The following is a 22,479-nucleotide window of genomic DNA, read 5'->3' as shown; positions in this document are numbered from 1 at the left end:
GATTATTGCATAATTATGTACATCGCATAATAAATGCATCGTGTAGGGACGTTGTCGAAATGCACGCGTCTACGTGTAGGTGCAAGTCACCCTTGTCGAACATTACACATACATGCGAGAAAACAGTTCTGCTCTTGGCTGGCAGAATATTGGCTTCGGGAGCTTTTACACTTGCACATACACACACACACACGCAACAGTACATTGCATGCTGTAATGTATAAAATACCATACAAACACTACCTATAAGATGGACATTAATAATATCTTCGCATATTGGCTTCCACGCGTTTTGTGCCCGCACGTACCTGTAGACACATACTTTGTTTCTTGGCCAAACGATGCATCAGCGGCTGTTATCCCGAGCCCACTGCATTAAACGGATTATTCATGCCATGCGGAGCGGTCTCTTCATATAAGTAGGTACACTTTGTGTCCACACACAGTGCGCAAAGCATCATGAAAGGGAGAGCACTTAATTTCCTCCCCACGCTGTGCTCCGCTTTGTTTTCTCACCACTGCAACGCAGTATATATTATACGTGTTCCTCTTTCTCTCACTCTCTTTCTCGATAGTATATATAGCTCCGTGTACACACTTCCATGCATACGTATACTCGTCATTCCCTTACCATGTCCTCCATTTCCTCTCTTTTTATCTCTCTATTTGTATTACGTGTTTTGTGCGTGCATAAACCGCATTTACGTGAACCCTCTTTTCCAACGTTTACGTGTCTATCTTTTGCTACCCTGTCTTGCATATCTTATCATAGTTGTACTAAATGGGTCGAATCTTTATATATTAATACCAAAGATGGATACAGCGCGTAGCTCCATGAGCATATATAGATGCGGGAAGAGGGCGGTGTTTTTGTTCGCTTCGGAATAAGCGCAAGTGGATTTATCCGTTTGAGGAAACAATTGTGACTCGAATGCTTATTATTCTTCTTCTTCTTCTTCATCTTTGGGCTCTATTTGTTACGTGCGTAAAAGAAATGGATGACCAAGTACTTGATTGGCTTGGGTAATAAGTTGGCGGGAAGGAGAAGGCGGACGGTCGGGCGGAGGTTGCGTGTACGGTGTATCGCGGGATTTGTGCTTGACGTAACTTTATGAGATATCCCGTTTGAGGTGTGGTGTTTTGTATTTTTCCGTCGATTGAGACGTAAGATAACCTACAGGGATCATTTCGCGACAATTCTACTGTAACGCAGAGCAATATCAAGGCCCCTCTGCTGCATTAAGTAGAACAAGCCGTGTTTGGTCAGACATGCCACTATTTTTTTTTGCTCCGGCGCGTACACGTTTCTGTCTTTTTTAAATATACACTTGAGTTTTGAATAATCATGGACAATTATCCGTAGATGTTGCTGGTAAAGTTTTTATTGATCATCACAGGTTGAGTTGCCGATGAAAAATCTTTTTATCCTAAAAAACTACATTATCCAAAATTCAGATCCTTTGGGTTAAAACAAGAGAAAGAGAGCGAGGGCTTGCCGTCACGTACACATCTACGCGCTTTTAAAACAAAAACAAACAAAAAGTATTTGCAGAAAGCAACGGTGCACTCTCTATTAGACGATACGAGCTTGCATTTACGATGTGAAAACAAGCGTTTGCTTGGTCTCTTTCAACAATCAAAGTGGCCGTACTCCCGGTTGGAAAATATTTTAAAAAAACAATTCTCGCGTGCGCGTTTCGTACACCTTCCTTGGCGATGGAAAGATAAAAAATTCCACACCTAAAACAATGGCTTAGCCCGCCGTTAAATCACAAACGCGGGCACATTCTCTCACGCGTACACTTATGTATCATGTGAAAAACAAGAAGAGAGAAAAAAAAAAAAAAAAAAAAAAACATGCACACGGCAACGGGGAGACACGAAGCAAACGCAAAAGCTAAAAAAAAAATGCACAGTGTATAAAACAGCGTCAGCTGAAAAAGAAAAACGATCGAGCTAGCAGCGCTTAAATAGCAACCACACCCCCAAGCAAAGCATTTTTTTCACAAACGCAAAAAAGACAACGGTGCATACCTACTTTCGTGTAACGCGAGCGCCCCAAAAATTTAGCCGAGCAAAAAAAAAAGAAGAGCAAAACCACATGATGTATATATAAAAAAAACCCAACTCCCCGCTTTCTTTGAAAAAAAAAAAAAAAAAAAAAAAAAAAAAAAAAAAAAAAAAACATGTAAATAAGTGAGAGAAGGATGATGAATGAAAAAAAAAAAAAAAAAGAAAGAAAAAGTGGTGAGCAGAGGACGTGTCTTGTAAACTGTGTGCGTGTGCTCTGTCCATATGTCTAGACGCCCCGGCACTACGTGGTCCGTGACTACCCGTCCTCGGGACTGAGAACGGCCGAGGAGCAGTACAGCTACTCGTACACCAACAACAGCAGCAGCACCAATGCCGGGAACCCGTACGGGCGCACCCAGCGCCAGAGCTACACCACCGAGAGCACGACGAAGCGCGACAATGGGCCCTACGGCTCCTACTCGACCGAGCGCAGCACAAGTAGCTCGACCGGTGGACCCGGGGGCTACCACTCGTCCTACGAGACCCGCACCACCGGCAGACTGCCCCATGGCACCACCTACCGCCACTACTCGTACCGCGTTTAACTCGACGCTACGATTACCCCGATATTCGCTGTTTTTTCGCTCGGTGTTGCCCAAGAGCTGTTAATCTTGTTTTACTCGCATCACTTTTCTTTTGTTGCATAACCACGTCGTAGCTCTCGCGCATCGGCTTGCAAGCTTACCTTTTAGCGCAAAACTACGTGGCAAGATATGGAAATTTTCTTTTTTTTTTTTTTTTTTTTTTCTATCTCTACAGCTCCCTTTCGTTGATCCTTTTTGCGCGCGATGCTCGATTAGTGAATCTGTATACACGTAAGCTACGTTCATACGCAACTGGCTAAGCCCAAACCTGGACCCTAAAGGAAAATTTTAACGCTTTCAATGTTTCGTCTCCGCTGGTAATCTATTATTGTATTTCAAAGTAACACATCGACGAATCAGTGGGTTCTTTTGTTGGCAAGTCCCAAAATGAAATTACTTTTATATTGGCTCAAAAGTACGAGAGTAAATGTACGGACGGATAAATAAAGTGGGAAGAGTCCCAACAACAAATAGGTATACCGATGAAACTAGAACTACAGCTCGGAGAGCGTACGTTGGGTATTCGATTTCCTCCACCGTCGTCGCTTTATCGAGGTTTTCGAATGTCAAAGCGTTTCCACGATAACTAATGGCCCAGCCACGTGTACATGTTAAGTATAAACCAATAATACCTACATACACAGAAACACGAGTCCAATGTAAACGCTCGTTACAAAAATCTCGCCAAAGGGTCCCCTTTGACGCGACCACGGGGCACGTTTATCTCCCCAAAAAAGAGCTCGAGTGCACGCGCTGTCTTAAAAAAAAAAATAAAAAAAAAAAACAAAGGGTCGAGAGGGCAGGCTCCAGAGCTCAAAGGAAACGTCTTGCTCTTTTTCTTTTCCATCCACACCGCGCATAATTTTCAAAAGGCTTATGCACGCGCAGAGAATTTTGTTTTAGTTGAAAAAAAAAAAAAAAAAAGTAGCCATAACAATAAAAAATAATCGCAAAGCATTTAGTACAGCGCAGTTTATAACTATTTCCCGTTGTTTTTTCACTGTATAAACAAAAAAAAACAAAAAAAAAAAAAAAAAAAGCTTCAACAACATACAAGCACAAGGTGGCTTTTAGATTCGGAACGTGCCAATGAAAAAGCGTCGATCGCACGCACACAGGCGTCGAACCTTGAACTTCCGCGCGCTCGATCCAATTATAACCGGCCCCATCCTCCTTCTCCTCGTCAGCTCTCGGCGGCGCGCGGCTTTTGATTTCCACGAGCCGAAAGCGTAATCGGGCGATTAACGAGGAAGGGCAATGCGCGACAATGAGAGGATTGTCACCATCACTCGGCGTCTGTCGTTTTAGAATTTAGAGAAGCGCGCGTAATCAGCTTGTTCGGGAGGGGGGGAGACGAAATTGCTTTGGCTTCGAGTGGCGATTTTTCACTTGAGCATGTGGTATCCGTTTGTCCATCTGTACACGGTACACATTTTGTACGCTCAAGTTAAACGAAAAATATTGTGACGCAGCAGCAGCAGCAGTATAATCATTGAGAGCTTTTATGTATAATTTTTTTTCGATGTTCAAATACATGTACTCGAATTATGAATATCGTCTATCGTTTGTTTTGTCCGCCCTTTCCCAGACCGATAACTTATTTTCCTGTTTCTTCTAATGTGTCCTCATTCATTTTTTTTCATTATGAAAATTTTTTTTTCTTTTTCTACTTTGTCCTTTTGTACACTCGAGAGGTGTACTCGCTAATTTTTCTTTTTTATTATTATTATTTTTTTTTTTTCATCTGTTGCTAATTCTGAGGTGAGAGAACGAGAAACCGACTTGTTTTTTTTTTTTCATTTTTCATCACCTATGTAAATTTAAAAAAATAATGGTAACACATACAATGGGGGGAGAAAAATCCTCCAAAACCCGTACGAGTGTGAAAAAAGAAAACCACAGTCACCACCCACTAACAATATTTAACTACATCGAACTCGTACGGAGGACAAAAGAAAACGTGAACGGAGCCGTGTTGTTGAATCGTCAGCAGAAGCAGCAGTACTGTACAATCCAAATTGCACGGCACCAATTAAACTTCCGCCAGATAAGGTCGAACTGGGCCTTTCGAGAGTGAGAAAGAGCGGATTTATATCTCTTAGACCTCAGTCCTCGTAATGTATAAAAAATCCATAAAGAGCATCGGAATAATAATAATAATAACAATAATAAACTTAAGATAACGACAGATAGGACTAAAGGGCACAGTATATCATTTCATAGTACCCGGACATCGAACATCAAAAAACCACCCTCTCATTGTATCGTCCCGTGCATCAAATAATAACAATCACACTCATCGCTCGAAAGCATCTCTAACACGCCTTCCCCTGACAATAATACACCACAATTACAACTAGTATCTTTATTTTTTCCATTTCTCTTCGTTCTGCGTCCCGTGCGCTTGTTCTCTGCGCGCCTCTGTATCCACACCACCACTTCTTCTCTCAACTTGTCAACAACAACAACAACAACAACAACACCGTGGCACCGCTGCGACGACTTGGTGTATCTTCCCCCTTGCAATAAAACCGCAACGCAAACAAATACAAAACGAAAATAAATATTGCACCGAATAAAGCCGCTGCTGCGGGTCCCATATTACCTGTACGACCCCTACGTCTTCCGATACTACGTGAGTATTGCGACGCTCTCCTACCGGCTCGACCTCGCGGATCGAATGAGTTTGCTCTCCTCGAAATGTTTCCTCAGCATCAACAAAAAAAACCTACTCTCATTCGACCGTGCGATCAGAAGTGTCGGGCCGGTGTGTGCTTCACCCTCTTAGCTCCGCTAAACATCATCTATAATACATCTCACCTACACGATTTACTCTCGAATGTCCTTTTTTTTTTTCTTTTTTCTTTTTTCTTCGTCATTCTGATCATCGTTTTTACTGTCCTCAGTGCTGTAGAGAGGCTGCGTATCCTGCTGAACCTGCTGCTTTTGACACTGTTTCTCTTCATTTTCATCCAAACGCGATTAATCCGCGAATAACCAACCCCTCGCTCTCTTTCGCGTGAAACAATACATGATTAGCCGAGTGCTGAAATAGGAGCAACGTTTAATCAAAGTGCTTGGTAAACCAACGAAAATTTTCGGTGTACGAAACGTTGTTTCGTGCGCACATCGGGACGCCGGATGATTTATTTCGGTGCTTCGCGGGCCTTGGAAAAAAAAAAAAAAAAAAAAAAAAACAACGCCGCAATTAGCCTTTCGTTGTCGCTGCGTAAGAGCAAGCTCTCTTGGCCGAACGGCTCTTCACCGGTTATTTTTGCACACCCTGGCAGAAAGTCTTTAGGTCAGTGGTAATGAATGAGCCGCCACCGCGACCATCTCCCAGTGCGTAGGTCGATTAATAAACGGTGCTTTTAACCGCTCAATTTGTTAAATTTAACTTTTCCGCGTTATTGGATAATTGAGAGCGGCCATTATTCTTTTTCGCGTTCATTGGGTTATCAAGTTACCCGCGGGGCTCTCGAATATTATATAAATTTTTAATTCCACGTATCCGCGTGATTATGATTTCATTAGATCCGACGTCGGTGGTACGTGAACGAAATTCAACGACTTTGAGTCTCGAAAAGTGTACACGAGTCGGTGCGCGGATCTCTTCAGTTTTAGAAACTCGGCCAGGAAAACAATTAAGCTCGCGTCGGAGCTCCCCAGGGCCGAGGAAAGAACTGAAAAAAAAGCCCCGTCACTCGCGATTCCGCGAAAGTGAAAAAGGGGGGTAGACGAAGCCGAGGGAACGTCGCTCAAAAGCTCTCGGCCTCTTTTATCGCTCGCCGCCAGCCTTTCGCCTCGCTGAGCTTAATTATTCCCCGCTTTTGACTACCCAGCAAAAAACGAAATAAAAAAAAAAAGAAAATAAAAAACAAAATAATGATATTAATCATTGAAAATAACCGAGCATCACCATCTTCATCGCGATTCATCTTAAAACCGCCATCGGTATGAGACAAAAAAAAAGGCCAATTGTGTAAAAAATAAAAACGTTTTAACAATAAACTGAAACGAGGATAACAATGTATAGCTAATGTATACGCACGTGGGTGGGTGTGCGTGTTTACCTCATGTGTGTGTGTGTTGTGTACAGGTGAGGTCGTTGCCTCACATGCCGTATACGGCGCACCGGAAGCTCGTAACGATCGTGCGTACGGTGCCGGTGCGGATTTACCACGCCGGCGCGTACTGGCCCGTCGTCAAGACAATTAGGCTGCACGCTAAAGTCAGGCCCAGCATCATAGCGGCAGAGCTCAACAGGATACGCTACCTCACCAGGCCCTCCTTCAACTCGTACGTCGAGCAGTACCTTAACTCCAAGGGGTTCACCGTAAGTCCTGTAATACGCACGTGCAGCCACCGCCTCCTCTAGCTTCTCTCTTATCTGCTACTTTTTTTTTTTCTTTCCTTATTTTGCTGATTGGTTTATATTGGTTCTTCTCTTTGGCTTGTTTCCTTTTTTTTTTTCTCTTTTTTTTTTTTTTTTTTTTTTTTTTTTGAGCTTTCTTTGTACAGGCGGCCAGTGAGCAATCGGGACGCGACAGAGAAGACGACTATAGCGACAACGAAGACGAGAATCAGGGGGGAGAAGGAAGGGACGAGACGTCGAAATTGAGAGACGAGAAAGTGCTTCCTCAAGCCTTTGAGGCGATGACTCGTGTAACTATTCGCTGTGCTGATGAGCTGTCTTTGAGTTATTTTAGATCTTGTCGTTTAGTCCTCTTACGTAGATCGTAGAAATTTGTTCGTAGATTAATTACCATAGTATTACAAGTTAGATTAGAGTGTGATGGTTTTTTTTGTTTTTTTTTTTTTTTAATGGGTCTTAAATAGGTGAATTTTTTTTGTCCAGTAAGTAATTAGTTGGTTGTTATCTGTTGGCTAGATGGTAGAATGGTTTGACTGTAAAAGCCTGTACTTGTTCCTACGACAAACGATTGTGACAAGATAATCTATATACATGTATAAAAAAAAATAATAACAATGCTTTGAGAGTAAAGTTATTACGCTGTATGGTTTTATATGTTTGGTAACACTGTAAATAATGAATACGGATCGGAGCAAGCATTACTTTCGAGTAAACGGGTAATTTTTAATATGGTGATTTTTAGTCGTTTTTTTTAACATATGTGCCAATTTTTGTCTAAATATTTTTTACTCTCCGTACACTTGATTCTTTCATGTATTTTATGTACAACTGTATTTTTGCGACGCTTATAAAAATTTATGTAATGAAGCAAATGGTAAGGCAGTTCAAGCTACTAGTACAATTGTTGTTTAATTTAGGATTTCGATGACGAAGCAAAGGATATCCGCGCAAAGACGGCTAAACTCCTCCGCAACATTCACGTCTTTGTTCCACGACCCTCCATTAGGTAAGAATAAACTTTATTTGTCAACAAAAACTCATCAATTTGGCTAACATTATATTTTGACACGGAAAAAAAAAAATCAGTAGAAACATCCCGGTATGGTCAGACGTGGCATAAAATTCCTTTGACTATCTATTGCCGCGTAAAAATAATGAATTCAAACGGGTGTTTGCAATTCAATTCACAGTCCTCAGTAGAATACTATAAAATACTTTTGAAGGAAATAATAGAAAAAAAAAAAAAAATCCATTCCTCAATTGCCTTTCGGCAGCGATTACGACGAGCACACGCTACCCGAGCGTCTGCGCAGCGACGACTACGTGAGGCGCATAATCAACGCGAAAAATGCGCGCAAGGACATCGAGAGCCTGCCGTGGTACTCGAGCCCGCAGAAGCGCTCGATAGGCGAGGGCCACCTGGCGTGTATCAAATACGCAGGGGGCAGGCCCCAGTCGAAGCGGCGCTCCTACTACACGGTCGGCGACCTCGTGCCCGGCGACGTTAAGTCCGACGTCAAACTCATGAGCTACTACATGAAGAACCGCAAGGCCGCCGAGGATGCCTGTAAGTCGAGCGGCGAGCAGCGCCGCGAGCACAGACGCCGGCCCTCTGTTGCGATCAGTAACGACCCTCCCGCGTCGTAGTCACCGACTCGAGCCCCGTGAAAATTTTTTTTTTTGTTTGTATTTATTAATTTTTTTATTTATTTTTTTTTTTCTAATATACGATTTTGATAGTACCTTTTACAGTCTCGTACTTTCTGGGGCACGGCTTCCTTTTTTTTTTTTAGGTTTTGACAATGTGGTGGACCGGGGCAGGAGATTTGTGTTTCTTGCTGACGTGTAACTTAAATAAAAAGCTGCGTTTATTTTTTTTAGTTAAATGTCGGTCGTAGTTATTCGAAAGCCATAGTCACATGTCTCATAGAATTTGCATTCTTTTAGATTTTTCGGTTGATCGAGTAATTAATTACTTGGCTCGTGTTACCCCCGAAAACGTTTTTTTCGCGAAACTTGAAAAATCCCCGGTCTACACCCAACTTTTCTTTATTTTTATTTTTTTATGTAACTTAATCTTGAAGCATAGCGTATTTTGTAATACACACTATAATTTAAAATGTTTTCCGAAAAATTCGCATTTATTGAATATGGACGTGTTTCGTTGTTACAATGTTTAATAAATGAAATGAATTTTCACAAAAAAAAAAAAAAGACAAATTATTGTAAAAAATACAAAATCATACTACAATTTATTGGACCACAGACACACGCAAATGAATAAATAAATGTATTTTTTGAAGAAACACAATGTTTTTACATCGATATTTTTTGATCACATGCAAAACACGTCCATTTTGCTGTTTTTTCACAAGCTCGCACACATAGGTATTTTTAATATAAATATATATTGATATTATAAAGACGGCCTCATGACGTCGTCGTGTGATGCACTTTTTTTGTCTTTCTTACAATTTTACCTTTTTGATTTAATTCTAGATCTACCTTTCAACATTTAATTTACACGTGATTGAAGTTTTTTTTTCCTCCTATCCTTTAATTTGTTTTTTATATTTATTGTTTTTTTCTTGTGTATGTGAAACGTGCATTACTATTCAATGTTTTCAAGTTTTCCTACCTCTCTTATGTTTGTATCTCTATTTGTGTCTCTTATGTCTCTATCTGGCACCTGTCTGTAACAATAAAATTAAGCCTCTTGAATGGTAACGACGTGATTTCGTCCATCTGAGAATGTTTATGATGATTTATCAAAGTTTAAGATAAAAACAAAACAAAACAAAAAAAAAGAGAGAGAAGTGGACACTGGAGTAAAAAAGTAAGCCATTGTGAACATTATACATATAGAGAGCGAGGAACGGAAAATTCGTCGCGAGGCTGGCATTGCAAACCGTACGTCAAGGCGTGTGAAAATAAAAAAAATAAATAAAAATCGAAACAGTAAGCAATGAATAAAGAAAAACAAAAAATAATAACAATAGGTGCCTAACTGAAAAGAAAAGAAAAAAAAATCGAACGACACGATCCCAGCATGTTTTGTCCACGTTTCAGGCGGCAAGCAATACTCCAAGCCAACCAGCTGGAGAGATCGCGTCCCTGAGCTGTACGAGGACCCCACTAGAAAGAAAATAATTGACGAAGAGGAAGAAGACGTGTGGGAGGACTGAGACCACTTTTATTTGACCAAAAAAAAAAAAAAAAAACAAAACAAAACAAAAAAAGTCCATGATGAACAAACGCCACCCCTCATTGCATATAAATACGACCCACGCCCAAGAACCCCGACAACCCCCACAACCCCCAATCACCGAATCATCGACCCAAACGACTTAACGTTGACAAGACTTTTTATTCAATCTTAATATTCTACTTTTTTCGTTGATCTAACATTTGTTTGTACATGTGTACATAGTATTTGTTTTACTCATTAAAAAATTAACTGATGTACATTATAATGCTAGAGTATATCGCTGCGGGCTTCCAACACAGACATTACAATGTTTAACTCACAAGTACACATGTTGATAAAAAAATTAAATAAAAAAAAAAAACTATAAAAAAGGGAGAAATGGTGGAGTGCAAAACTTTTATCATTATTTCTATTATGATTGCTATTGTTGTACAAACTCTCATTCGAACGACGCACAGTTAATGCGGAAATTACATTTTTATTGGCTCAGACACGAACGTTATGTCGGAAAAGAACCTTTTTCGTTGTTGTCGATAAAACTCAAACAAAAAAATTCCAAACATTTTTTTATTACTTTATAAATATCGACATCTCTACTGAACTAATGAAAATATACTACAAATTAAAGTATAGTTTGAACCAACTGAATGGAAAAATGGACATTTCAATTTTTATTAAAAATTCTGTCATTTCATTTGATTTATCGGAAAATAAAACTCTCACTGAAAATAACGAAAATAAACATCGTCTAGAGCTTTCTTCCTATGAAAATTAAAAAATATAATGTGTCATTTTAAATCAAATGACAAAACGCATCAAAAGGATCTTTTCCATCGAACGACATCACACATTGTACACGATTTCAAACGAACACTTGATAAATATGAAATAAAGATAATTATTTATTCCATACGACACAGAAATCGAAATTTTTTACCCTCTGAAATTCCTATAATTCACCATTAAACTTATCATGTACAAATAGAGTCCACGTGTCCTCAATTCAGTACGAGGTAAGATTATTAAATGCGTGCCGCTTCAAACCCCTAACGTCTTGTCTGTTTTTTTTTCCTCGAGTGTGAAGGATAGATCCGCGCGAACCGTCGATTACACACCTCTTTGGCTTTGACCCGTTGAAATTTTACTTCAAATTATCAGTTTCGGAATTCATTAAAATAAATATTGCACATTTCAGATTCAGCAGAGTGAAAAATCAAAGCTTTTGAACAAAGAGAGAGGCCATTAAAAATCAACAAATCAACGCAATATCTCGAAAAACCTTCGAACCACAGCTTCCATTGAGCTCAATATTAAAGTTCCAATAAAGTAAAAAAAAAAAAAAAAAAGAAATTTCAAACGAATCAAAGTATACGAGAGCTAAATGAAAAGAAAGTAAAGCTTTCGAGAGTCCTATATGTATCCTCTCTTTGCGATACTGCAGCAATGCAGGTCGTCAGCAACGGCAGGGCGAGAAAATCGCGTAAAATCTTCCTCTCTCTCTCTCTCTTTGGAAACCCTTTGGTGGTGACCGTATTATCTTTTTTTTTTTTTTTTTTTTTCTTTCTCTCGGGGCACGGGAAATCCGCACTCTACTCTCATTTCTCCGCACTCGAGGACTCGCAGTCTGCGCGAAGATAATCCCTAATAAAAGCAGCCCGCAATAAAAGGTAACCCCAGCCCCCACCCCCACATTACGCTCCCATCTCTATACTCACCCACACGTTCATGCAGCCATAATAGTAATGTATAATGATAAATAAATAGAGACGGAGGAGGGGAGAGCGTACAACAATGCGAGCCGCGCCATTGTGCGAGGTCGATGAGGCAAAGATAAACGCGACCGCAAAGCCCTCTCTCTCCCTCTCCCTCTCTCTCTTATTCATCACCCATCCATCTCAGCCGCCTAAACTCATCGAATCGCGCGTTCGGTCATTCATTCATTATCTGTTGTGCGCGTGCTCTCATCATCGTCATACCCGCGATTCGGTATCATCACCCAACACACTGCACCGCAAAGCCTGTGTACAGCGAGACCCTCCCGACTACCCAACCCCCAACCATCTACCCCTTGACAGCGAGCTATTTTGCATAATTCGCACCCTCTTGAATAATATATTTGATTAACGTGTGCAGATAACGCGCTGTACCCAAGCTCCATCGTTATCTACATACCATTACTGTATATGTGTACATACCAATACCCAATATCGCACCACATGTTTATAATATATCCAAGCAACTTTGGTGCGCTCTTTAACCCCGATTCATCGAGTTTTTTTTTTTTTTTTTTTTTTTTACTCAAATCAATATTTACGTTAATATGTGGAGAATTATTGCGTCGCTCTGTCCTAGTCACATCATGTCATTCATGTCGTCCGTGTCGTATTGCATTACGCATAGTTCAGGGACCGGATGTCGTGCTGTTTGCTCCTGACGAACGCGCGACTAAATACGAGTATTAAAATGGCCAAAAATTTAATAAATTTTAAGTTGAGTCAAAATTATAGAAATTTTTTTGAATTTCTTCCTTTTTAATCGCGCGATCGTTGGTGATCGACGAAACGTTATCCAACTAGGTCCTGGACTAACAGTCCTCCTTACGATGCACATTCATTTTCAGTCGAGATTTCAAGTGCTCGTTCTTGCGAACACAAGACAATAGCTACATGTGTGTGCAAGTGTCCTATCTCACGGCAATCCCGAAAAAGGACATGTGTATGTTTTTCTGTTTGCTTGCCAGAATGTTTTCCTCGCAAGGGCGAGCCACGTCTAAAACTACACGTATAGTGAAAAATATTAGTGATACACAATAATAATCTCATCGAAATTCAAGGCTTACGTGGATAATGAGTATCTGTTGTAGTTTTTTTTTTTTTTTTTTTTTTTTTTCTGTTTGTCTGTTCAAATTTGATGTCTCTAACTTGTTCGTCGCCACGTAACACATACACACCATACGCGCATAAACATGGCAAAACAAAAAAAAGCTTGTGGCTGATGAAAACAAAAGCTCTGGATTTCACGCAAATTGTCTTGGTTGTATTCGCAGGGTGACTTTAATGCTTTTGGCGTTGAGAGAGTACATAATTACAAAATAACGTCAATCCAAACAAATGGTAAAATGAAACTTTCTTTCGTATTTTTTCCGCAGCTCCGTTAATTATACATCATCATAGCGTACCTATTAGCGAGGATCACAATGGTTAGTATGAATTTTCAATCGATCAAGCTGAAATTAAAAAAAACAGGCTTACTTACGGATTTGCTTTTTCTTTTTTACCTTTTTGCTGTCGAGAAAACAAAAAAAAAATGAGCACCTCTCAAGTGGCATAAGTCATCTTGATAATTAAGCGCAACAAAAAAAAAAAAAACGTACATTAATCAGAGAGAGGGGCAAATGAAAAAAAAAAAAAAAAAATTAAAATTCGTCAACTAAACGTTTCTAACAATGCAAAAAGTGCCGTTTGTCCCTGGTGAGCCATCAACTATCCCCCTGTCTCTGTAAATTTTAGTTGGAGCCACAACCACGATCACCTGGGCCGACGAGATCGTCCACGAAGAAGGTAAGCATAATCCGACGCAGAACCAAACCCCTTTTTGAAAAGAAAAAAAAAAGAAAAACACCATTTCCTTCCTCCAAAAAGACCACCACGGTCCACTCTCCTCGGTAGCAGTAGTAGCATGTTCACCTTGAGCTGTTTTTTTTTTCCTCCCTCACCTCTCCCTGCGTGTGTACATACGTCCTCGCGTTCGTACGAAGAAATCGCCGAAGAACCGGCCGCACCCGTCGAGGAACCGATCGCTCCAGTCGCGGAGGAGCCGAAAGAGGAGGTCGCGGTGGAGCAGGAGGTCCAGCAGCTGATCGAGCCGGAAGTCGAGGCCAAGCCCGAGAAGAAGAAAAAGAAGGAGAAGAAGCTCAAGGCCGAGGAGGAGCAGAGCGTCGATAAAGAGGCCGTCGAGGCTCAGCCCGTTGGTGACGAGGACGGCGGTACGTATGCATATGCCCCTTATTGTCACCGGTACGTGTTACCTATGGTTTTTTTTTTTTTTATTATTTTGTTTCCAACTGTTGACCTGTACCTCGTGAATAACTGTGATTCCATGTATCGCGAATGTGTACGAGGACGAAAAAACATACATTTCGGGGGGAGCATTACAACAAATATACATGTACATCATACAGAGAAAAGGCCAACTTGTTTCGAGAGGAGCTAAGTGATCTAATTTTTATTTTGTGTGATTTCGCAGTGCAAAAAACCCCGGACGAGGATACGATAAAGAGAGTCCAGGAGTACATAGAAAAGAAGGCCACCGAAAAGAAGTAATTTACTACCCAGTTTATTATACCGTCACGATATGGCTTTTTTTTCTTTCTTTCTTTCTTTCGGACGTAAGATCATCTGCATCTTCTTTGACGTTAAGTATGTAATGAAAAACAGTTTCTGACTTGATTTCAACGTGTCAGTCGATGATTTGAATTTAGAAACACGCGCGTATGATATATAATGTCTTACCAGATGACGGAACTAACGACGTGACACGAAAGCTATTTTTCGCGTGTATACACGTGTCGGTGTCGTTTTGGGATGTGACGAAAAGTTGAGGGCGCGTTGAAACGCTGTACTTGAGTAGCCGCGTGTATTTTGATTTCAGCTCGTAAAAACGTAGTCGGGCTCCAAATTGCGCTCGACATCAAAGCGAAAACATTTTCTTGTGTGCACCTCAAGTCACGCGCGTTATGAAGTTTTCATCCGCGCAAAAGTACCATAAATTTGTCGACGATAACAAAGAGGATGCAGACAGAGAAAGAGAGTATTATTATATCAGAATATAGAAAAAAAAAAAAATTAATAATAATAATAATAATGATGAATCTCTGTGAACGTTTATCTAACATTTTGACGTGGTGGTGTCTTTAAGCCTCTATCCCCTTTCGGACCTCGCTATTGCCGTGCAAATTCCCAACTCCCGCATAACACACACGCTGGGCTTCATTCGACTTATGCGCAGAAAGAAATTGAATCAACTCAGGTAAAATATGCTTACCAGCTCGAGTGATGGAAAAAAAAAAAAAAAAAAAAAAAAAAAAAAAAAAAAATATCCAAAGCGCACAACGTGCCCATGCATACTATTATCTTTTTTAAAAACGCGTAAAGTTCCGACGCCACCTTTTTAACGAGAACCGTCACCTGTCGAGGACCGTTCGACAGTATAGCATCGAGATTCATGATAACTTTCCAAACAGTTTGAGTCAAGCCCCGCACACCGCACCCATCGCCTGGTAACCGAACCATTAACATGCACACGCAGCAACCACATAGGTGCACGCTATAACAAATTAAACCATCTCCTTGGGGCGAGAAATACTCGAGCCGCTTTTGGGCCCCCGAAAGCCTGGCTCGAGCCAAGGACTTATATACTTCCCGCTGCAGTCATTACTAACCCGCACGGAACAATTGGCGGCCTATGCGTATAACGGAGGGAGGGAGGGAGGGAGGAGGCGTTGATTAAAATAACTCGTGTGCATGTGTGGCCCGCGACGTCAGAATGGAGGAGGAGAGACGAGCTTGGGAGCTCGAGGAGGCGAGGAAGCACGCCGAGCAGCTGGAGCTTGCGAGGCTGGCCAAGATCAAGGAGGAGCAGGACAGGCGCATCGCCGAGATGAAGGAGCAGGAGAGACTCGAGGCGGAGAGGCGGGCCATACTGGACAGGGCCGAGGAGCTCAGGAAGGAGGCCGAGAGGCTCAAGGAGGACGAGAAGTAAGCCTTACTATACACGTCCTTCCTGTCCTGTGTGATATATTTATAGGGACACTACTCTGTGTACAAGCGATATCGGAGATTTAGAAAATCCGCGTTCACAGGGAAATCTTCCTTGGAAGTGCAAGTATACGATCAATTAAAATTTCTTGTCATAAAATCAACGATTCATACGCGCTATTTTATATTAAAAATTTGTGAGAGGGAGCATCCAGTACAAATACCGTACATTTTAGTAGAAATGGAAATGATAACCGAACGGTGTTTGTTTATGGGAAATTCACGAGCTCGCGTGCTATGTTGCAAACACAGTGTAAGTATATCGGCAGTATCATTGGTATCGATGAATAATTTTTCCCCTAAAAGTGGACATTCGGAAGGATAAAACAAATTTAACCGATTTTAATTAAAAACACATCAATATGGAACGAATATCCGTTATCGTGTATTTTCATAGCTGGTTTGACAGATATTTTTCATTGAAAAGAGGGGATTTAACGAATCCATCTGTTTTAGACTCTTCAACGTGGCTATCGCGCAGGCCATAGCCGACGAAAAGGAGCGCGTCGCTCAAGAGGAGGAAGAGTTCCTCAAGAAGCAGCTCGAGGAGGATAAGGAAAAACTGGACGTGGAGTCCGCCACCGACGCGCTCAACGAGATCGCGATTGCCGAGGAGCCCCTCTCCGAGGGCCACTCTCTACTTTCCGACCAGGAGGTCGAGGCGAAACCCTACGACGTCGACCACGAAGAAGACACTCAGGTCGGTCGCCCTTTTGGATTATTGGCGTTTTCCAATTTTTCCTCCCTTCCTTCACCCAATGTAGTGGTAAGAAGGGCCAAATATACTTGTTTTCCCATGACGAGTAAACGAAAAACAAATTTTGCGCTTCCAGGTCGAGGAAGACGAGCCCGAAGAGCCCGCCGAGCTCGAGAATCCCTTCGTCGACGGCGAAGGGGCCGGAGCGGTAGTGCAGGCCGACGAACCCGTCGAAGAAGCCCCGACAGTCCGAACGGGCGGTGGCGCCGGTGAAGAGGGTGGCTTCGACTGGACCGACTTTGAAGAGACCCGAGTCGAGGAGGCCCAAGTCGAGGCACAAACTCCCGAGGTCGAGGAGAAGGGTGACGAGGAGCAGGCCCCTGAAGTCGAGGAGAAAGACGAGGAAGCGCAGGCTCTCGAAGCCGAGGTGAAGGAAGAAGAAGCTGTCGCCGACAATGAGAAGACCGTGGAAGAGGAAGAGATCGAAGCGGCGGAGGAGCCCCAGGTAGAGGAGGACGTCGACGTGTGGGAGGGAGTGACCGAGGAGACGAGCTCGTCGTGGAGACGGATGAGCACCTACAGGCAGGACGTGGTCGATGACACGTACGTCGAGGAGGAGGCACACGTGGAGGAAGAGACGAATGTACGGGAAGAGACACAGGCAGAGGAGGAGATGGAAAATCAGACGGTGGAGGAGAGGCAGATTGAGGAGGAAGAGGAGGAGAAGCAGGAAGAGAAGGACGAAGAGGCGCCAACGGGGGAGAAGCAGGAGGAGGACGAACAAGTACAAATCGAAGAGGTCTACGAGGAGGAGGCGCAAGTGGAGGAGGAGCAGGTAACGGAGGAGACACAGGTCGAGGACAGGTCCGAGAAGTCGGTGCACGATGAGGAGGGCGAAGACGACGAGTAGATCTTGCGCTGTATAATCGGGAATAAGATGTTATTGTTGTAATTCGATTCGATTGTTTTTTTTCTTTATCATTTTTTCACTTGTTCATCGCTCGTTGGATATTTAGCTACGTTGTTGATTGTACTTTAGGTGAATGATGAATTTTTTTTTCCTTCTGTCATGTACACGAGATATATTAATATACATACATATATTTTTTTGATAGTTTGTGAATGCGACGACTCTTTTCTAGCAAATACGAATATATATAATATACACATGTTACGATGCGCGGACCAAAATGGTTGGGCCTAAAAGACAGCTTATGATATCTTTATGAGAGTATTTGACGAAAAAATATTGACAAAGATGTCCTGAGTATGTTTAACTGTTTGTTATTATTCAATGTTAAATGTATTATTTATTGAAATATATTTAACTCGTGATTCGGTTATAACATGATAATTTATTGTATTTAAACCTCAACAAACTCGTAACCAATCATTAATTTATCTTGACAATTAAATATTTATACAGCCTAGGTTTAATTTACAATTCTACACTGTAGTTGTTACATTCAAATACAAAAACTTAAACGTTAAAAAAAGCTTACATGTATTTTTGTTAACTGTGTATACTTTGAACAAAATTTAGCTGATGCTTTGTTATTATTTCAGTTGAAATCTCCCAAAGAACGAATATTTCATTTCAACTTGATTAAAAATCCCTAATAAAATCTTTTTTGCGAACAATGATTTAGAAATTTTCAACAAATTACAATCACTCACATTTCTACAAAATCAAGTAGAAGTTCATCAATCACTTTTATCACATATTTTCCACTATTGTCATGAATTAAATTTTAAAATTGAAAATGGAAAGAAATTAGGATTGCATCGCTCTGCGTTGTGACGCTAAAAGCATCATCTTGTGACTGAGTTTAACATTATGGTCTCGCAAATACCTAATCAGATCTGCTTGTTTCTCAAGTAATTCTGCCAGACTCAGTCCTCTCTGGTGGAAACCTACTTCACCTGTGTAAGAATCCTGGGTAAAAGATGTTAGCCATTCCTCTCTAATGACGTCTGGAGGTGGCCTGGTTCTGTTGAATCTCATAACTCTTTCTGCATAACAAACAATACAATTTACACATCATTTTATCAAACATATGAGTAAAAGATCAATTAAAAGTTTGTCAAAGTATACTCACTTATATAGTTAACATAAACTGGCACAATTATTGTCAACTCAAAAGAAGTTAAAAGTAAAATATAATTAACTGGTGTGAACCATTGGGAAGATCTACAGTATCTCTCATAATCTGTCTTGTGACTTTGATGCAAGATAACAGACAGCAGCAAGTAAACTGTATTCCATAGGGATGATATGAACAGTGGAGTCCTAATGTGCTGGTAAGTTGATTGGTAAAAATCCAAGTATCCACTGATTCTGAGAAAATGATGTCTCATTCTGACATAATAATCTACTACTAGGATAATCAACCAGTAGAGACAATGAAGGTAAAGCAAGACAAAGTAGGTATTGCATTTATTTTGCTCATCAGGCCACATAGATACAAATATGATTCCAGTTATTTCTAAGGCTATCTGTCAAAACAAACCACGATTAATCATCTTATTTACAAAACGATTGACGGTAAAGTCTTGTGAATAATTAACTTACCCCTAATATCAAAGGTACGCTGACTATTGGAATAGTATCAAGCTTCTGAAAACTTTCTTGCTGCTCCTGAGAAACCAAGACTGGCTGAAGATATTCTTCATCATCCATGTTTAATGATGCATCAAAAAACACAGCACCTTGTAACTGTAAAAATCCCAACAACTTTACTCACAAATAATGTGCTTTTGCATTGATTTAATATCTAAAACTCTGCAGTCGTTCCAACATTTTAATTACAACTATAAATATTCTACATGGATGAGTTTACTAAGTTATAAGCTTATCACTACTGAAATAAAAATCATGCTGGTATCAATAACGCCTGCAGTAAAAAAAAAAACTAGTTGTCATCAATTTGTTACATTGGATTAAAGGTGTAAAAAAAAGGTAATCTTATCTCAGAAGTAATAATGTGTCACCTATGTATTATTATTATCAAAGAACCCACACATTACCACTTATAAGGAACTACGAGTAAATGGTTTGTTTTTTTTTATAAACTTTATATAACTTTAAATTCTCAATCAGCAAATAATTATCCAGCATCTGAAAAGCTATTAATACTCTCGGACGTACAGGTTATACTGCATAGTAAAAAAAAGCCAATTTCACAGTAGGTATTGTTTGCTTTTACATTCAAAGAAATAAGTAGGTAGGTATGCGTATTAAATCAAAGCTTGAATGCAAACGCAATTAATTTCCCGATGACTCACACTGCCTGAACTGTGTAAATTCCGCGAGAGACTGACCATTCCCCGCTCGAGGGATAGATGAAAGAAAAATCGTTTCGGATCGCAGGGCAGGGCACTTTGTAGGCACTGTGGACTGAATCACTCTCTTCTTGTCTTGGAGTTGAGAATAAGTATATTATTATACCAATTGTTAATGCATTAGTGAAACAAGATCCCAACTTCAAAATCGCGGGACTTTGTTGTTGTATCTCCTCTACGTCATTCTTACGGACAATAAAAAATATTCAGTCCAGATGCTCGACTATAATGAACTTGATGATTAAAAAACACAAACATTTGGACAAACACATGATCGGTCGTTAACACTGCATGACAACTAAAATGACACTATACGAAATTCACTTTTACAATACAAAATGCAGACTGCAGAGTTGCAAAACATGCGTCGGTGGTACAAAAAATATGTATATTATTCTATATACCTATACGTAATTAACAGTGGGTTGCGTGACAGGAGATTGGCAATATTGGCATGACGGAGTGACGGACAGGCAGAGGGGGGCAAAATATAAATATTTCATTGCATACATAATATGTATGTACATATATACTTTGTTTAAATTCCGCAGCACGAAGATATGGTAGGTCGCGCGTTTTCCAGCAGCTAGTATCATCATTTTCTACGCATAGCTCAAGAGTGGCGCCAAATTTTGAAAATCATTCGATTAATCTTTAAACACACTCGATAAAATGTTGTACAATGATGTTGTGGACAATCTACAAGAACTACTTTGACACAACTATGTTTTACACAGTGAAAAATACAACAACAAAAAATTTGATTCTTATGGTTTCAATCCAGTAAATCAAGTAAAAAACGTGTGCTGTACATTTTTTTCCATTGGCTTTTCAGTACGTAACAAAATTATTATTTGAGAATTATTGTAACTAATACAAAAAGTTGCTTTTCTTATGTTTTAACTAAAAATGAATGAAACAAGGGCTCAGCCAAAGTAAGTGGTTGAAATACAGTCTATACAATTGAATATTGTGTATTACATGAGTTAAAACCATCGGCCAGAAAAGCTCCAACAAAAATCCAGCCGCTTTTCATTATATTTTCGAGATAACGCGGGAGAGTCTCGAAGGCGTGTAAACACACTTCTAAAACCGCTCGCCAAATGAGCCGGGAAAAATAAATCATTTGCTGGAAAATCAAACATCAAATGTCTGATCTGACTTTGTGTACACGATTTTGCCACGCGCGCGGTTTTGGAGGCGTTAGATCGGCACGTGTGTATTTACAACTGTACTTTGAGGTGCACGTGGCTAAAATAAACAGGTAAGTCTCCGCTCAAACAAAATTTTACCCTAAAAGTATACACACTTGTTTAGGTAATTCAATGCACGATGCACCGCGAAAATGTGTACCAAACGACTGTATATATTTTACAAGGGTAGAAGAGGTCGACGGTAATTGGAGGGGAAAAATATCCCGGGAGCAAAAGAACCATAAAAAAAAAAAAAAAAAAAAAAAACGCTTCTGGCTTCGACGGCGGAGAGTTGATGTGCGGGTAAAAAGTAGCAATTGCACCGATCGGTCGGGGTCAGTGCAAAAGGGAGCGGCTGAGTATACATTTATTAACGTTATGCTTGCTTTTCTTGGGCTTTTTCTATAGACACGAGTATTCATCCATACGCACATAGTAGAACTGTATAGGCTAGAGCTCTGCAGGATAAAAACACAGCGCCGATAAAGTTTCCGTGCCATTTCTCCGTCGTCTTCTTTTCTCATGTAATCAGTTTTTTTTTTTTTTTTTTTTTTTTTTTTTTTTTTTTTTTTTTTTTTTTTTTTTTTTTTTTTTTGAGAAAATGTCGTCACTTGTATACCTATATGTGAAAAAAGAAATCTCGATATTTAAAAATTTAAATATACCAAATCGTGTCGATGAATGAAGATAAAGGTCCGCAAGTAAAACATCAAAAATGACAACATGTCGACTATCTTGGTAAGATACAGGGTTGTCCGAGGTTGTTTGGCAATATTTCTTTAGGGTGCACATCAATGAGCTTTTCGAGACCCATAAAAAACGATTTTACGATATACATCACGAAGAGACAATCAATAACTAACGTTGCCAACCATTCAACTACGTGTTTCACCTGGTAGTAAAACGTTAATTATGCAAATTGCTCCGGTTGAATAATACTCGATACAATTGACAAAACTGACCCTCGCGTGTATACAGTCGTTCGCACGATAAGGCGACCATGCAGAGTATACAGGTGACGTGTCCCACATACTCGCATGTATACCGATCATATATCTACCTCTGCTCTACTAATCCAAATTTCTACGCGAATTCCTTCCATGGACGTACCATGTGTACCCAACCCCCTGCTTATAAACCCCCAATCCTCGCCACTCCGACCGAGCTTTGTTTCTTAAGCGTGACGAGCTT

At 40.4% G+C, this 22,479-nt stretch overlaps 2 protein-coding genes across 5 annotated transcripts in view; one reads left to right on the top strand and one right to left on the bottom strand.

The window, feature by feature from the left end:
• The window catches only part of LOC106647390 (uncharacterized), a 28,840-nt gene extending 10,741 nt beyond the window's left edge, over positions 1-18,099 (top strand). Inside the window, exons 3-13 of the mRNA XM_089590754.1 lie at positions 5,239-5,292; positions 6,757-6,993; positions 7,950-8,038; positions 8,307-8,599; positions 13,389-13,439; positions 13,750-13,800; positions 13,998-14,229; positions 14,421-14,558; positions 15,784-15,996; positions 16,513-16,756; positions 16,890-18,099. Of these exons, the coding sequence (XP_089446880.1) occupies positions 5,239-5,292; positions 6,757-6,993; positions 7,950-8,038; positions 8,307-8,599; positions 13,389-13,439; positions 13,750-13,800; positions 13,998-14,229; positions 14,421-14,558; positions 15,784-15,996; positions 16,513-16,756; positions 16,890-17,663 (2,376 nt within the window). The 3' untranslated portion in view covers positions 17,664-18,099. The remainder of the gene's footprint in view (positions 1-5,238; positions 5,293-6,756; positions 6,994-7,949; positions 8,039-8,306; positions 8,600-13,388; positions 13,440-13,749; positions 13,801-13,997; positions 14,230-14,420; positions 14,559-15,783; positions 15,997-16,512; positions 16,757-16,889) is intronic.
• Positions 18,089-20,558, bottom strand: LOC106639326 (transmembrane protein 192). Of its 4 annotated transcripts, none has more exons than XM_014352870.2 (4): positions 20,500-20,558; positions 19,326-19,469; positions 18,853-19,249; positions 18,089-18,766 (listed from the first exon to the last, which is right to left on the bottom strand). In XM_014352870.2, the coding sequence occupies exons 2-4, from the start codon at positions 19,431-19,433 to the stop codon at positions 18,528-18,530; spliced, it is 744 nt and encodes a 247-aa protein (XP_014208356.2). In that variant the 5' UTR covers positions 19,434-19,469; positions 20,500-20,558; the 3' UTR covers positions 18,089-18,527. The 4 variants fall into 4 exon arrangements, with proteins under 4 accessions (XP_014208356.2, XP_089447734.1, XP_014208355.2 ...); XM_089591608.1 differs by lacking the exon at positions 20,500-20,558 and adding an exon at positions 20,075-20,441; XM_014352869.2 differs by lacking the exon at positions 20,500-20,558 and adding an exon at positions 20,039-20,440.
• Positions 20,559-22,479: the final 1,921 nt, after the last annotated feature.

The sequence above is a fragment of the Copidosoma floridanum genome, unplaced genomic scaffold (genome assembly GCF_036245765.1).
Source record: "Copidosoma floridanum isolate Cflo_tuat_1 unplaced genomic scaffold, Cflo_Japanese_pri ptg000013l, whole genome shotgun sequence".
NCBI classification, from domain to species: domain Eukaryota; kingdom Metazoa; phylum Arthropoda; class Insecta; order Hymenoptera; family Encyrtidae; genus Copidosoma; species Copidosoma floridanum.
This window is presented reverse-complemented; position numbering and strand designations above follow the sequence as displayed.

Coding starts and splice junctions, on each gene's coding strand:
- LOC106639326 (XM_014352869.2), bottom strand. CDS start 20,077: ATGGTCAGTCTCTCGCGGAATTTACACAGTTCAGGCAGT. Junction 19,470..20,038: donor ATTTACACAGTTCAGGCAGT/GTGAGTCATCGG, acceptor GGATTTTTACAG/TTACAAGGTGCTGTGTTTTT. Junction 19,250..19,325: donor GCGTACCTTTGATATTAGGG/GTAAGTTAATTA, acceptor TTGTTTTGACAG/ATAGCCTTAGAAATAACTGG.